The sequence below is a fragment of the Leptomonas pyrrhocoris genome (assembly GCF_001293395.1).
Source record: "Leptomonas pyrrhocoris isolate H10 chromosome Unknown, whole genome shotgun sequence".
In the NCBI taxonomy this organism is placed as follows: domain Eukaryota; phylum Euglenozoa; class Kinetoplastea; order Trypanosomatida; family Trypanosomatidae; genus Leptomonas; species Leptomonas pyrrhocoris.
In genome coordinates, this window is record NW_015438372.1 from 500780 (window position 1) to 514738 (window position 13959).

At 57.3% G+C, this 13959-nt stretch overlaps 7 protein-coding genes across 10 annotated transcripts; all 7 read right to left on the reverse strand.

Moving 5' to 3' along the window:
• Nucleotides 1-359: 359 nt before the first annotated feature.
• ABB37_07001 (hypothetical protein) lies at nt 360-1289 on the reverse strand (the record flags this gene model as incomplete). The annotated part of the gene is made up of 1 exon (XM_015805476.1): nt 360-1289. The coding sequence occupies exon 1, from the start codon at nt 1113-1115 to the stop codon at nt 360-362; it is 756 nt and encodes a 251-aa protein (XP_015656089.1). The 5' UTR covers nt 1116-1289.
• Nucleotides 1290-2868: 1579 nt separating this feature from the next.
• On the reverse strand, nt 2869-4588 carry ABB37_07002 (hypothetical protein; the record flags this gene model as incomplete). Of its 2 annotated transcripts, none has more annotated exons than XM_015805478.1 (1): nt 2869-4588. In XM_015805478.1, exon 1 carries the CDS (start codon nt 4291-4293, stop codon nt 2869-2871), a length of 1425 nt encoding a protein of 474 aa, XP_015656091.1. In that variant the 5' UTR covers nt 4294-4588. The 2 variants fall into 2 exon arrangements, with proteins under 2 accessions (XP_015656091.1, XP_015656090.1); XM_015805477.1 differs by having other exon boundaries at nt 2869-4370.
• Nucleotides 4589-5473: 885 nt separating this feature from the next.
• On the reverse strand, nt 5474-6280 carry ABB37_07003 (putative mitochondrial mitochondrial RNA binding protein 2; the record flags this gene model as incomplete). Of its 2 annotated transcripts, none has more annotated exons than XM_015805480.1 (1): nt 5474-6280. In XM_015805480.1, exon 1 carries the CDS (start codon nt 6167-6169, stop codon nt 5474-5476), a length of 696 nt encoding a protein of 231 aa, XP_015656093.1. In that variant the 5' UTR covers nt 6170-6280. The 2 variants fall into 2 exon arrangements, with proteins under 2 accessions (XP_015656093.1, XP_015656092.1); XM_015805479.1 differs by having other exon boundaries at nt 5474-6273.
• A 916-nt stretch (nt 6281-7196) lies between these two features.
• ABB37_07004 (putative mitochondrial inner membrane preprotein translocase Tim17) lies at nt 7197-7730 on the reverse strand (the record flags this gene model as incomplete). Its single annotated transcript, XM_015805481.1, has 1 exon — nt 7197-7730. The coding sequence occupies exon 1, from the start codon at nt 7653-7655 to the stop codon at nt 7197-7199; it is 459 nt and encodes a 152-aa protein (XP_015656094.1). The 5' UTR covers nt 7656-7730.
• Nucleotides 7731-8468: 738 nt separating this feature from the next.
• On the reverse strand, nt 8469-9066 carry ABB37_07005 (hypothetical protein; the record flags this gene model as incomplete). Of its 2 annotated transcripts, none has more annotated exons than XM_015805483.1 (1): nt 8469-9066. In XM_015805483.1, the coding sequence occupies exon 1, from the start codon at nt 8976-8978 to the stop codon at nt 8469-8471; it is 510 nt and encodes a 169-aa protein (XP_015656096.1). In that variant the 5' UTR covers nt 8979-9066. The 2 variants fall into 2 exon arrangements, with proteins under 2 accessions (XP_015656096.1, XP_015656095.1); XM_015805482.1 differs by having other exon boundaries at nt 8469-9060.
• Nucleotides 9067-9682: 616 nt separating this feature from the next.
• On the reverse strand, nt 9683-10730 carry ABB37_07006 (hypothetical protein; the record flags this gene model as incomplete). Its single annotated transcript, XM_015805484.1, has 1 exon — nt 9683-10730. Exon 1 carries the CDS (start codon nt 10565-10567, stop codon nt 9683-9685), a length of 885 nt encoding a protein of 294 aa, XP_015656097.1. The 5' UTR covers nt 10568-10730.
• Nucleotides 10731-11177: 447 nt separating this feature from the next.
• On the reverse strand, nt 11178-13406 carry ABB37_07007 (hypothetical protein; the record flags this gene model as incomplete). Its single annotated transcript, XM_015805485.1, has 1 exon — nt 11178-13406. One exon carries the CDS (start codon nt 13404-13406, stop codon nt 11178-11180), a length of 2229 nt encoding a protein of 742 aa, XP_015656098.1.
• Between the last annotated feature and the right edge of the window lie 553 nt (nt 13407-13959).

Sequence of the window (13959 nt, forward strand, 5' to 3'; positions counted from 1 at the left end):
TCTCTCTCTCTCTCTCTCTCCTCCCCCCCACCCCACCACCACACACACACACACACGGACATCCCTCTCTGCGGCGGGGTCGATTCTCTAACAAGAAGAATGAAGACAAAAGAAAATCATAAAAAATAAAAGCGAAAACACAGTGAAACGGTGGATCTAAGAGTTGAAAGGAAAGTATAAGACAAAGTGTATTTCTAGGGGGTACACGGCAAATAGACAACGACACCAAAATATGCACGGATTTGAGGCGCCCGCTGATCCGACTACACCACGCGCCGTCACGTCACACACGCGAAGAGGAAGAAGAGGAGTTGATGTTCAAGCTCTTTCCGTTTTCTGCTCCCTCTCCCCTCCCTCCTCTACGGACGAATCTCGTCGTTGAGGAGTTTCATGATGACCTCCAAAAAGCCATAGACACATTGGCGAATTGGCACATCTACCTGCGGCGCGACATCCGCCGTCATCGCCGCCTTCTCAGTCGGCTTGTACTTCTCCACATTCGACTGCAGGCGCTCGATGTCGCCCATCACTTTCTTCCGCCGGTCTGCCTGGCTCACCGCCGGCCCGTCCAGCTTCGCCACGATGTTCTGGATCAAGGCAAGAAACACATTCGGCATCTGCATGGATTTGCTTACGAGATCAAACGACTCCTTCTGTTGCGTCTGCTGGCGTGCGGTGTTGGGCATGTTCAACATCAACCGCTCGCGTGCCGTAGCCTCATCCAACTTGTTCTTCGTCGCCTCAGAATCAATCTTCAACTTGTCATAGGCGTCCTGCATGTCCAGGTAGGCCGTCTTATAGTTCAGCACCTTTCCGGTGGAGGAGTTGACCTCGCTGGCGGCAAGACCCAGTGCGTTGCGCAGGTCCGCCACCTCGTTCGCCAAGCTCGCCCGCGCTTCTTCTGCATCGCTGAGCCGCACCTTCTGCTTCTCCAGCTCGTGCTGCAGGACGGTGATGGTCTGCAACATCTGCTCATTTTCTTTTATGAGGGCCACCGTGGCCGCGTCCAGCGCGATGGTCGGCAGGGGACTGCCCGATGGGCTCCGCATGACCGAGAGGGATGCCTGCTTTGCTGGGGCGGTGCTGGCGGCTGTGTTGGTGGGGAGAGACGCCATCGGAGAGGTCGCACGGTCTTTGCTGTTGCGGGTCACCGCAGTGGTGGAGGAAGGCGATTTGGTCGTCTCCATCTTTTTCACTTGACGGCTGAATATCTGGCTCTGTTAACAGTGGTGTGTGCTGAGGAGATGCAAGCGGTAGCGCGCGTGTGTACAACGAGTTCGATCCTTTTCTGTTTTGGTAGAGGCGATGACAGGCAAGGGGAGAGGAGGGGGTGGGGGGAAGAACGCGCAGGGCAGTGAGAGGTCGATGCGAGGCGAGGGTCGTGGAGGGCAACTACCGTTACCCCAAAATGCGAAGAGTACGAATAAGAGCGCCAGATAAGATTTTGAGGCTTTCAGCGAAAAGGAGAAAAGAGAAGTGCTCTTCACCGATCCTTCTTCTCCGCCTCTACCGCCCTTCCCTTTCCATGGCTTTGATGGAGCAAGACGGAGTAGAGTGGGCACGGCAATGGGATGCACCTTCATGCGGCTGAGCAGCTGGTGCACTGCACGTGAATGAAAACGAGTAAGGGAAAATAGTACTGTAAAACAGCCGTGGGCGGTGGGTTTCTCTTCTGCAATTCCTCTATTGTTTTACCTTCCAAACAGGGTGCTTCGCGCCACACTCACCACATGAGAACCCGCTTCTTCCGTTGCATTCCCTGGCGCTGCCTCCACGCGGCATCCCCCCGTGAAGCGTGGTGACAACGCGAAGGCAGACGCAGTCAACCAGTCGCCTCACCACACCTGAAAGAGAAGAGACGAGGGAAGAAGAAGAAGAAAGGCAGGAGAACCCTTTCGGTCTAGTTTTCAGGCTAAATGGATAAATAAACTCAAAGAAGGAAACACATAAACAGAGGGCATCAAGAGAGCCACCAACGACTACGGCCACGCCTGCGTAGTAGCAAACAAAAATAAGATAATAATAACTGAAACGGTAAATGGAAAAAGGCATACCCACCTGAGGCAGTCGTGAAGCGGAGGAGGGGAGGAGGGAGGGGGAGGGGGGGGGGGAATAACGGGATCGATACACCGAAAAGAAGGCTAGAAGAAAACGACACGAGGAAAATACTCTTCAGGAGTTAAAGACAAAGGGAAGCTCAAAGACGGTGGGGGTTGGCGCAGCAAAGCAGGAGAAGAAAGGCGAGTTCGGTTTCAAGAGAAGCCGCCGCCGCCGTCGCTGCTGCTGCTGGTACTGCTGCTCCCACGTGCATTTCGTACCGTGAGCGAAGCGAACCACACCACCGCTCAAGAAAACTAGTCAGAATAAAAAACGATAAAAAACATAAATCCAAGAAACGTTCATTCGCTCGCCCTTCGCACACAGACACACACACAGTTTCCGCCGCAGAAATGAAGAACAATGGTCTAACAAACCAACAACAGCTCTAAGTCGCAATCATCTAGCTCCATACATCCCTCCCCCCGAAAAAGAACAGTAATGAAGTCAAGCAGACCATCACTGAAGGTGCCACACACATACACACGCGCCTTCTCCATTAGTTCCCCATCACACAGTCCAATACACCGACGGGAAAAACGGATAAGTAAAAAGAAAGAGCCAGAAAAACAATGTATGAAGACAACGATGCAGGAAAACGACGTTACTATAAGAGAAGGCGCGTGACAAACAAACGCAGCGTGCACAAGCGATAGAACTTTCTCCTCTTTTCCCATTTTTGGATATTATATATATCGTCAACATCAAAACGGCGGAGTGACGCTGGGGGGACGATCCCTACGAGCCGAAAGACACGGGTGCGCTACGCTCTTAGTGCCACTGGCGTGGGTGGTCTGCCACGGTGGGCGCCTGCCACGCGCCTGGCGGCAGACAACGCGACTTTTTCGACCCGGCGCGCGCCTCGTTCTTCTTCTGCTGCTGCCGTTGCTGCTCCGGCGTCCTCCACGCGCTCATTGGAAGGCACTGCCTCGGCCGCGACGTGTCAGTCTTCCGCTTCGCTGGCGGCACGTCTTCCGCCGGTGCGGAGTGGCGGCGTTGATCAATATCGCTCGTGCCACCACCGCCGCCGTTGCTGCCGTTGCCGTTGTGCACCGCCGCACTCTGGCGACGTGCCGGGGTAGCCGGCGAGTGGTAGCGCCGCCGCGCGACCGCCACCGCGTACGGGCCCCCCGCAGTGGAGCGCTCGTCCTTCGAAGTGATGGCGTCGAGGATGGCGAGCTGCCGCTGATCCTCCAGCTCCTGCCGGCGCTGCGCCGCGGTGAGCATGCGCTCCTCCCTTAGCGAGCTGCGGCGGCCAATCTCGGCCTGCCGCTCCCGCTCCCGCTGGATGAGGTGTTCGTAGCTGGTCTTCTCCTTCGCCAGCTCCGCCTCCACGAGCGTCGTCTCGCGGATGAGGCTGAACTGCGCCTCCCGCTCCGCAGCCTCCTGCCGGTGCTGCTCGTTCTCTAGCATCCGCTCCACCGCCTCGCGCTCCGCCGGCGACATCGAGCCGGTGCGGCGTCGAGCGGCGCCGAAGCCACCGTCGATGCTGCCAATGCACTGGTTCACTGCACTCGCCCGCCGCTCGGAGAGGTTGCGGGCCGACAGCACCGTCGAGGAGCAGCGGCGGGCGAGGTTCTGCTGGTCCTCCGCTCCGGTGTCCCCGGCCGTCCGCACACTGCCGGTGTAGGAGCGGCCGTCGTGGCTGTGCGGGCGGGGCGACTGACCGGCGGTTGTGGCCCGCGGTGTCGTGCCGCGGCTGCCGCGATGCACACCATTAGTGTTGTTCGGCGGCTGACCAGTGCCGTTTGCCCCTTTACTGCTGTGCTGGTTGCTGCTCGTGTGGGGAATGTTGAGGCTGCTCATCACGGCGGTGGCGGCCAGCGCCGGGGGAGCTGCGCTCGCCTGCGCCTCCTCCTCGGCCTCCACCTCGCGCTGCTGCTGCATGATGTGCTGCTCCTCCAGCGGCGGAACGGTGCCTTCGCGACTCGCGTACGGGGTGTCTTCGGAGCCGACACGGACGTCCGCAGCAGCCTTCGACTCCTCTTCATGGTCCTGTTCGTCGCCCTGTTGCTGCGCGTCTTCGTCTCTGTGCCGCTCCTCCGATCCTGCTCCGACTGCCTGCGCGGAGTTGTTGATCGTTTCCACTTCGCCTTCTTCGTGGCCCTCGTCTGTGCGAGCGGTGTTGGTTACGTTGATCGGCTCGTGATCCTCGGCCTCCTCGACCGTCTCGGCGTTCTTGCGAAAGAGAAACATTGGGGCTTGTTTCGGTACGCTTGCCCTTTGTGACGATGTTTCTCCTATAAAGGAAAGAAAAAGGAACAAAGAAGCACTTCCGTTTGTTTAATGAAAGATATACGATGTTTGATGGTGAAGAGAAGAAAGAGAGGAGGAAAAGCAAAGCAAATGTTTGTATTGGAGAGTTTTTTTTTGGCTAAGGTAAGAGATCCATGAAATGCATCAATCAATCAATCAATCAATAAATATTTAGTAGCAGCAAACAAAGACGTTGAAAGGTTGTGAGGAGGTACGTATAAGCGATTCTTCTCTCTATATATATGTATTTTTCCCCCGTTTCGGGTGTCAACATCAGCAGTGCGGAGGGAGATATGTATTTATGGTGAGTTTGCCGGGGTGAGGTGGTGAGACGGCGGATGCGCCAAGGGAGAAGTCGAGAAGAGTGCGAGGTGCTCAGAGGAGAGAGGCGCAGGCTGCTGCACGCGTGGGGGCTCAGCTGGTCGCATGCAATTTGTCCACGCTGACTTCTTTTCTTCTGAACTTCGTTTTGCGCTCGCCACCGTTATCATCGTTTCACGGACATCGACGTCACTCCGACAGTCCGCGTGATGCTTGTGACGCAACGCGAGCGCGGCAATCACCGACGCCATCAAGGAAAAAAAAAGCAAAGCGAAAACGATGACGAAGGAGGACTCCCATCAAACACATCATCGAGATGGCAGCCGAGTCGCCTTCACGAGCGAATTCGTTCTCGCTCAATCACCATCCACGCTCGTGGCACGCACACGCAGCGCGATGTACAGGGCAGACTCAACTGTGCGCATGCTTCCATTGAATGTCTGGCTTTGATCGTATTCTAAAGAAGCGTAATGCCTCATCTCCGCACCAGCCAACGGGCCTCATGAGGCGCCCCTTGCAACGATGTCTCACGACATCAACAACACGGTGACCAATACAAAAGTTCCTACACGCTGAACCGCCCTCCAAAAAGAAAAAGAGGAAACAAAATAAACACGTGATCAAAGCGACTAGCAAGCAAACACGCTCCGCAGAGCACGCCTTCTCTGATGCCCTTCCACACTCGCCGTAGCAGCAGCCAAAAGGGTCGCTTTACACGTGACATGTGTGTGACGGTAATCCTTGCTGCCTTCCCATGTGAGTGGGGTCATCTACCTTTTCTTCTTTGCCTCTGCGTGGCTCACGCGTCGCGCCCGAAGCCGGAGTTGTGGTGCAGGGCCTGCGTCAGGAAGCGGTGCAGCATCAACGACTCCGCTGCATCCAGCTCCACCGTCCACTCCACCGTCTCTTCCTGCACATCCGCGCCGTCAGCGGTTTGCATCTGCCCGGTTGTCGGCCGCATCGACGTGCAGTGCAGCGTGTAGTGGTGCCTCCCCTTCGCCGCGTTCGGCGCAAAGGTCGCGTTCGTGAAGCGGGACTGCACATCCACCTTGTCCATGCGGCCTTCCAGCACGCCGAGGAAGCGCGCGACGTACACGGGCGGCAGCGTCACCGTCACCACCTTCTCTGCGCGGTTCTCGCGGCGTGCGGGGGCGTCCCCGGCCGGCGCCGCGGTGTGCTTCTGGCGGTGGTAGTCGAGAGCGATGTAGCCGTTGCGGTGCAACACGCGGAGGAGGTGTCCACGGCTCACATCCTCGTCGTTCCAGTGTACGATATCGAAGGCGGGCGGGAGGTCGGGGCGGCGAGAGCGCTGACGGTAACCGTTGTTGTTGTTGTTGTTGTTGTTGTTGCTGTTTCTGACGTTCGCTGCGGCGTCCGTGGCGGCCCAGCGAGCCGAGGTGAAGCGCAACGACGCTGCCGCGGGGGAGGCGGAGGCGGCGGTGACCAGCGAGAGGCGACTACGCACAGCGCAGACGGTGGCGACACGACGGAGCATCCTGACCTGCTACGGTGACTCTTTGGGTTTGCTACACGTCGGGGTAGAAGTGAACGTTAGCAACGTGTTGGATAAAATCGATAACGTGAAAGAAAAAACTCTTCTGAGAACTGAGGGAGGGAGAGGGAGAGGTGCGATGAGGCAACGGTGAAAGTACATAAAAGAATGGCTAATAAATGAAGACAGGAGGCGAAGGTGCAGGCCACCCTCCACAGAGCGCCAGGACCACAGCAAACCTACACCGGTGGCGAATAAAAAATATGTTCAAACCCAAACACGCCAAAACGACTACGCCGGGGGTATCCGTAGTTATGATGTTTCGTTCAACCTCACCGCGCACACACAACGAAAACCACGTCGGCCGCCGCCGCGCTTCTCCGTTCGCCGTGGGCTTCGTCAAGACTCCCCGCCAAAAACAAAAATGAGGAGCGAACTCCCTTCTTCTTCGTTTTTACTATTATGAATAAGTTGAGGTTTCAATTCCTTCCCAACACGGAAGAAACGCAAGAACACAAACCACGCTGCCAACACTCGTCCAAAGGTATTCGAAGTAAAAGAAAAGAGAAAAACCTCAACGGGTGAACCTCTCGAGACGGAAACGAAGAGCAGACACCGTTGACCATCCACAGCGCACGATGCGCCTGCCAGCGGGTAGGAGCGGCGGAGAGTCCACGCAGGACGGCATCAACGTCACCGGAAGGAAGAGTCAAAAAAAAAAACAACAACAAGAGGAGGCACAACCACATCATCACCGCTTAGTTACTTAAAGAAGAAGAAAAAATATATGTAAGAAACCAATGCGCTCAGCGCGGTTCCGGTTGGGCTTGATGGTAATGTGAATAACAGTCAAGAGAAGGAAGAACAGAGAGGAATAGAAACATACTCAAAGAGAAAAGCAGCGGCGAGGAATCGTTGACGCTCAACCGCCGCCCCCGGCCACCCACACTACACCTCTCACACACAAACCCCTTTGATGAGTCAGAGAAACGAGGATCGACAACCAAACGACAACGACACACACAGGGCGTTAGCGCTGAGCAAAGCCCATCCAGTCCATCATCTTCTCAAACAGCAGCGAGAAGGCCGCACCGCCGACCACACCGGCAGCGAGACCAGGGTACTTGTAGGACCGCCAGCCGTAGGCGCCGCCGATCAACGCGCCGGAGATCGTGGGGTTCCACTTGTCCTTGCGCCCTCGCCGCTTCTCCAGTGCCACCTCAATCCCGCCAAAGAGAAAGCCAAAGAAGCAGAAGCTGACACCCATGCGGTGGGCACTGCGCACGCTGTAGCGGAAGAAGTCCGCCGCTCCCATGCTCTGCGTGGCCGTCTCCGCGCTGATCATAGAGCCGAAGAGGGAGAAGCCGAAGCCCATCACGTAGCCACCGCCCACGTTCATCAGCGCCGTGGCCATGGTGCTGTTCTGCGCCACCATCATCGCCTTCCGCATTGGGTCGGCGGGCGGCTGGGCTTCAAGAATGGTGGTCATTGCCGAAGACACCCTAAAATGGAAAGAAGAGAACCGGGGAGGGGGGGGGGTGCACGAAGATGCTACCGGTGTAACTTTCGTGGAATGAAAGAAGATGGAGAGAGAGGAGTGTATTTGTGATGCCGAGGGGGATGGAGGAGGCAGGTGATGGAGGCACGACCGACAAGAAATATCCATACATACACAAGTAAAAGGAACGTGTTCGCACAGGAGGAGACCACACAAGAGAGGAAGAAGAAATCGAGACGTCTCCCTCCCCCTCCTCCCCCTTCCGCCGACAAACAGTGCTGCACGGAGGGGCAATGCGCACATCGCTGCGAGCGTGAACGCCCGCGCCGACACTGGTACGTAAACTGGCATGCCGATAAGAAAGAATGGCACAGCGAGTGTTCCTTTGAGTTCGTTTTCTCATTTCCACCTCGTGCCAGCGATCAGACACACAGGCGACGCAATCAGACTCACACGCCGTCATCATGTATATATATATACATACATGAACACGATGAGCTCTCCCGGTGAAGTAGCAAAAAATGACTTCATTCCAATGGTGTTAGTTTTGAGCTTTCTCATGTTGCTTCTACGCTTTCGCGCGCGAATAGCTCGTGAGAGACGACAGAGGGCGACGTAACGCCGCCACACAGGAGGAAAAATACAAACAAAAAATCCAAAACACGAACACACACAATATATATATATATATACATATACAACCAGTATCGTATCTATGTAACATCTCTACTTCTCTGTGGCTCGGTGAGTCGCGCTATGGCGAGCGACGCGCCTGTCCCCCGCCTGCTTCTGCTTTGTTGAGTTCTACATGACAATCTCCGGTTTGCTCTGCAAGACCGCGATGCGCTGCTGCGACTCCTCACCCCACGCGTCGATGCTGTGCACCGCGACGAACTCGCCGTACCCCGATAAGATGGTCAGCCGGAGATAACGGATGTCGCGACCTGCAACTTCTGGGTCGATGTCGAACACCTCCGTTTGTACCCCACCCACGCCGCTGGCCCCCGCCTGCGCCGCGGCAGCAGGAGGGCCACGCGCCAGCGTGCGCTCGGCCATTACCTCGAAGCCGTTTGCCGTTTCATTGCAGCTCTTCTCTAACCGAATGTCCTTCGCATCGTTCAGCGTCAGCGAGACGCGCGAGATCTTCGCCGAGGAGGCGCGCGTCTGCACGATGATCTCGTGCGGGAAGCCGCCCGTCGTGACGACGAAGGAGGCGGGGGTCTTGGGATCCGTGATGGACGTCCCGGGGAGGTCCTCATCGTGGAAGGTGATGAAGTTCACATCGAGGTAGACACGAGGGTTGGAGGCCGCCATTCTAAATAGTAATAAAAAGAAACACGCTGAGAAACTTCGATACGGCGGGTACACCTTTGTTTCACGTATATATATGTATTTCTAAAACTATAAAAACAAAACAGCGTTGAAGTCGGTCGGAAACAAGAAACACCAAGAGAAAGAGCAGTAACATGCGTGGGAGTTGAAGAGCGACGAGGGGTGCGAGGTCAGCCGCACGCTTGCAAAAGACGCAGGCGTCGCCCGCGGTACATCGGAGGCGGCATCGCTGGCGTGTTGCGTGCACCTGCTTCAGATCTCGTGGAGACATCGTCAACGCCACCTTCGTTCGGGTTTTCGAGCGCCACAACGCATACGGCGCTGATGACAAGTGTGTGGGGCCAAACCCCCACGAAAGGAAATAATAATATTATTAAGTAAAATAGCTACACAATATGCAGCGCAGTACGTCTGCGCAAAGAAGCAGCGCCGCAAGCGTTTTCCCTCTCCCGTCTTGTCCACCGAAAGCAGAGTAGCACCAAAACATATTCGCCAAGACGACGACACCACCACCACCACAAAAGATACGGTGAACTGGAAAGAGAGGAGAACACACACACACATGCACTGAAGCTGCCGACCCGCATTTAAACGTCCATTTAAGGAAAAAAAAGCTTAAAAGAAAACAATTACTCGATGCCCCCGGCCGCGCCCCCCCTTCCCCAAAGGGAGAGCAGAGAAGACGATCACTCATCACGGCCACGCTTGAAGCCGCGACCGCCTCCGCGATTACCACTACCACCGCTACCACCTCGTCCACGACCCCCGGCCTTTCGACGCGGGCCGAGCTCCCACTCCCGCGAGTACCGCACGATGCCGTGATCGGGTCGGTTCACGTTGCCCGCATCCGTCACGTCCCACTGACTGCGACTACCCTTTCTGCGCTCCCGCACCTCGGCCACGCGGGCATCGTGCGCCACCTCCCGCTGCACGTTGCGGATCGTCTTGTTGAAGACCTGCAGAGTGCCGCTGTTCATGTCGTACGTGCCGGACTGCTTCAGCGGGGTCGGGTCACCGACGCGCCGCAGCAGATGGGCGCGACGGAGCTGACGGCGCTGGTAGTCCTGCACTCGCTTGTCCTTTGCGGCGTGCAGCGCGCTGCCCTCGCCGTAGTCCACCGCCTCACCGTGCGTCAACCGCTCCCACGCCCCCCGCTCGCGCAGCTCCTTCTTTTGCTGTGCGACCTGCGCGAGCCGCTCCGCGTACGGGACGGCGCTGTGATTGGCGCAGAGCACCGCTCCCCTTCGGTCTGCCTGCACATTCGTCGGCCGCTTCCCGCCGATCCGCTCAAACTGCTTCCAACCTTGCTCGATGCGCTCCTCCATCGTCATGTTGTCGGCGTGCAGCGCGGCGGTCCGGGCGTACACGTCTTGCAGATCTTCGTTGATGCGCTGGTGGTGCACGAGCAGGTCCCGATGATCCGCGCGTTTCTTCTTGCTGTTCTGCATGAAGGTCGTCGCGTGTGCGGCATTCTCCTCGTAGTGGATGCCGCGGTGCAAGGATCGGGGCCCCTCGATTCTGTTGCGCTCCTTCACAATCTGGCGTGTCGCCCTGCTGTGCAGCGGAGGCATTGCTGCTGCGCGGAAACAGACAGAAGAAAAAGAGAAAAAAAAAAGCTAATACGGAGTAGGAGGGGCTCCTGCGGAGGTGAATATACTTGCACGCACACGTAGCACGTATATAAATAAAAAGGACAACAACGGGTGCGTATGGGAGTGCGTTATACAGCGACGCTGTTGGTGTGTTGTTGTGAGGAGAGGTAGATGTGGAAGGGAGACAAAATCAGAAGTTGTGTTGAGCACACACACACAGACACAGACTCTCTCTCTTACTGCGCAGGTATTTGATGATATGCGCAAAAGAGAAAAAGAAGAGGAGCGACAACGATCTCTTCAAACCCTCTCCCGTATTTCTTCCACTGTGACAGCTGTGTTCTCCTTTTGGTGGGTATCGCGAGAGACGAATGACGTGAGGGCGCATCCAGAAGAAACAACCAAACATAAAACACTTAACATTGTTAAACAATCACATCGCAAAAGAGAGAGAGAGAAAGGAAAAGAAATGACATTCTGAAACACACGAACACACACCGAGAGAGAAACGAAATGGTCGGCTTCTGCAACAGCGGCAACCAACGGCCAGCGAACCAAACAATCCTCCTCCCCGCTCCCCCACCCCATCTCACAAGTCTCCGCGGAGCTCCACGTTAAATTTCCCTCCCGCCTTCCGCGCCGCCTCGGCCGCCTTGCGCATCGTCGCATTCATGTCCTGCATCGCGGCCCGCATCTCTTTGGTGTTGCCCGCCGCAAACGTCGTGTTCATCATACGCCGTTGCTGCTCCACCAGCCGACGCAGCTGCTCATGAAACTCGCGCTGCTGCTGTTCCTTCTGCCGCATCTCGTTCACCTTACTAATACCGAGCCGATCCACGATGTAGTAGGAGCCAAAGCCCATTAAGAGGAGGGCGATGAGTGGAACCCACAGCGCGTTTAGGTAGGCCAGCCAGTACGACGGCTGATGATGCGCCTCCTCATAGCCGATGTGACCCCGCGCGTAGCGAAACAGCTTCGGGTCCTCGCACATGGCCACGAGCTCCTCGGCGGTGCCGACAGCGACGTACCCGTCCAGGTTCTGCAGCACCTCCGAGTACAGCTGCTCCTCCTTCTGCCGTGCGCTCATGGACGGGTAGGCGTCTTGGATGCTCGCCGCGGTTACATCCTCCTCCTCCTCTGCCGCCGCTCCCTTCTGCTGCGTGGGCAGCGGGGGCTGCTGGCTGACGTCCTTATCGACGCCGTTGCGGTCCACCTCGCCTCGCTTCACTTTCCGCAGGAACTTTACGTTGTCCACCACGTTGGCCGCGGCGGTGGTGCGCGGCATGGCGAACCACGTCTGCTCTGCCCGCTGCACCCACTCCACATCACGCGCCTTCTTCGGCTGCGGCTCGTGCAGCTCCTGGATCGCCTTCACCACGATGCGGCGACGACGGGCTTCGCTGACCTCCCCCTCCTCCGCCGCTGCCGCCGCCGCCGTTTCGCCTTTCTTTGAGCTTTTCCCTTCTTCCTCCTCTGCCATTAGCGACTGCCACGCCGCCACTTGCAGGGCGAGCTTCGGCTTGTACAGGTCGCGCATGAAGCTGGCCCACACCGGGTCGTACTTGAACTTCTGCTTCACCGTTAAGTAGGTGAGGACGTTGTGGAAGCCGTGGTCGTAGACGAGGCGCTGCAGGACCTGCTGGGCCGCCTCCTCATCGCCGTGCGCGTACTCGCGGCCTTGCTTTCGAACTTCGAGCAGCTCCTGCACGAGCGAGGGACGCGAGGCGTAGCGGAAGGCGCTGTCCTCGATGCGCGACTCCGCCGGCTGCGTCTTGTGGAGCACGTACAGGTTATAGTACTCCCACCACAGATCCAACACCGTCGCAACGTTGCGCGGGGATGGGGCAACGTGCGAGGGACGCAGCAGCTGCCACAACGCCGCCTCCACCTCCACCGGAGCGACACCACGACCGGGGAAGTGCGGACCGACCGGCGTGACGCGACGTGCCTCTGCCGCCTGTGAGGCGGACGGCCTTCGCTTCGCCGTGGCGCCGCTGCCGCTGCCGCTGCTTCCGTCTTTATCTTCGTCGTCGCTGATGACTTCCATGCGGGACGGATGACTCTGCTCATGCGCAGGGGAGCCGTGAAGAGCGTCCCCGCCATCGCCCTCCTCCCGCCAGCGCATCACAGCGTGCGAGGCCACCGGCTGTTGCGGTAACGACGACGGTGGTGGCGGCATCAGCAGCTGTGGAAAGCGGTGGAACAGTGTTGCGCGACTCAGATCGCCGCCCGGCACCTCGCAGTGCGCACTGCCGCCATCGACAAAGACATCCTTCGTCAGCAGCACCGGGTTCACAAAGGGACAGCAGTGCGCAAACTCCAAGCACAGCAGCAAGTCGCTTGGGCGAGCCCTGCGCTCCGCCAAGTCCTCGCCTGCGGTGTCCTGCTCCCACGTCGTCTGACCGACGCCGCCGTCAGCGGTGACGGCTGGAAGGAAGGAGAGGTGCACGGCTAAGTAGCATCCCTGCGCGTCCGCCCCGTCCGCGAAGACGACGCTGCCGATGCCGCGTGCTTCATCGTAGACAAAGTCCTCGACCGTGCCGTACTGCTGGAAGAAACCGAAGACGAACTTCTTCGAGAGGGGCCGCACGTCGGGGTTCTTGGAGGGGGTGGGATTCGTCGCGGGAGAGGAAGAGGCGAAAGCAGCGCCGCTGCTCCGCTGATAGGGCAGCTGGCAGGGGAAGCCCGCGAAAAGGATCTCCTTGCAGAGCTGCAGCTGTCGCGGCGAGCCGTGGATCGGGCGGGCTTTGTTGCCGCCCCCTGCGACGGTGGCCGCAGTCGGCCGGTGCGTGCGCTGCCGCATTGAGAAAGACGACATCGCTTGAAATAAATAAAAATAAATACGCGAATGCAAATTCTTGTATGTGTTTCTCCTGCGTTCTCTTCGACGTCCGCGTCAATGCCGGCCGTGGGTGTGTGTGTGCGTGTGTGTGTGTTGAGGTGACAGGTAATGATAGAGGGCTTCAGAGGAGGCGGGAGAAGAAAGGAAAGAGGGGAGGAGGGGAAGGAAGGGAGGGAAATGTGAAACGGTGTTAACAGCGGAGAAGAAGAAAAAAATAATAAAACTGGCGCGAGGTTCACTACCTGGCAAATAGTAATAATAATGATAATAATAATAATAAAACAAACAAACAGAAAAAGGCATTCCACGTCGGCCGTTCCATCGCGCTGTGCTCCTCAGACCTCTTGAGATGTCGAGGTGCATTCAAGAAACCCCCTTCAGATGTTCAGCGCTCCCTCACGGAAAAAGGGAGAGCATTCGTGCCTGTATGTCTTCTTTACTGAGCCAAGAGCGTGTGTGAACTAATAACCACAGACACAGTGAAGACTTGTGTCCTATACAAAAGGTTAACCGGAAAGGACGGATTCCG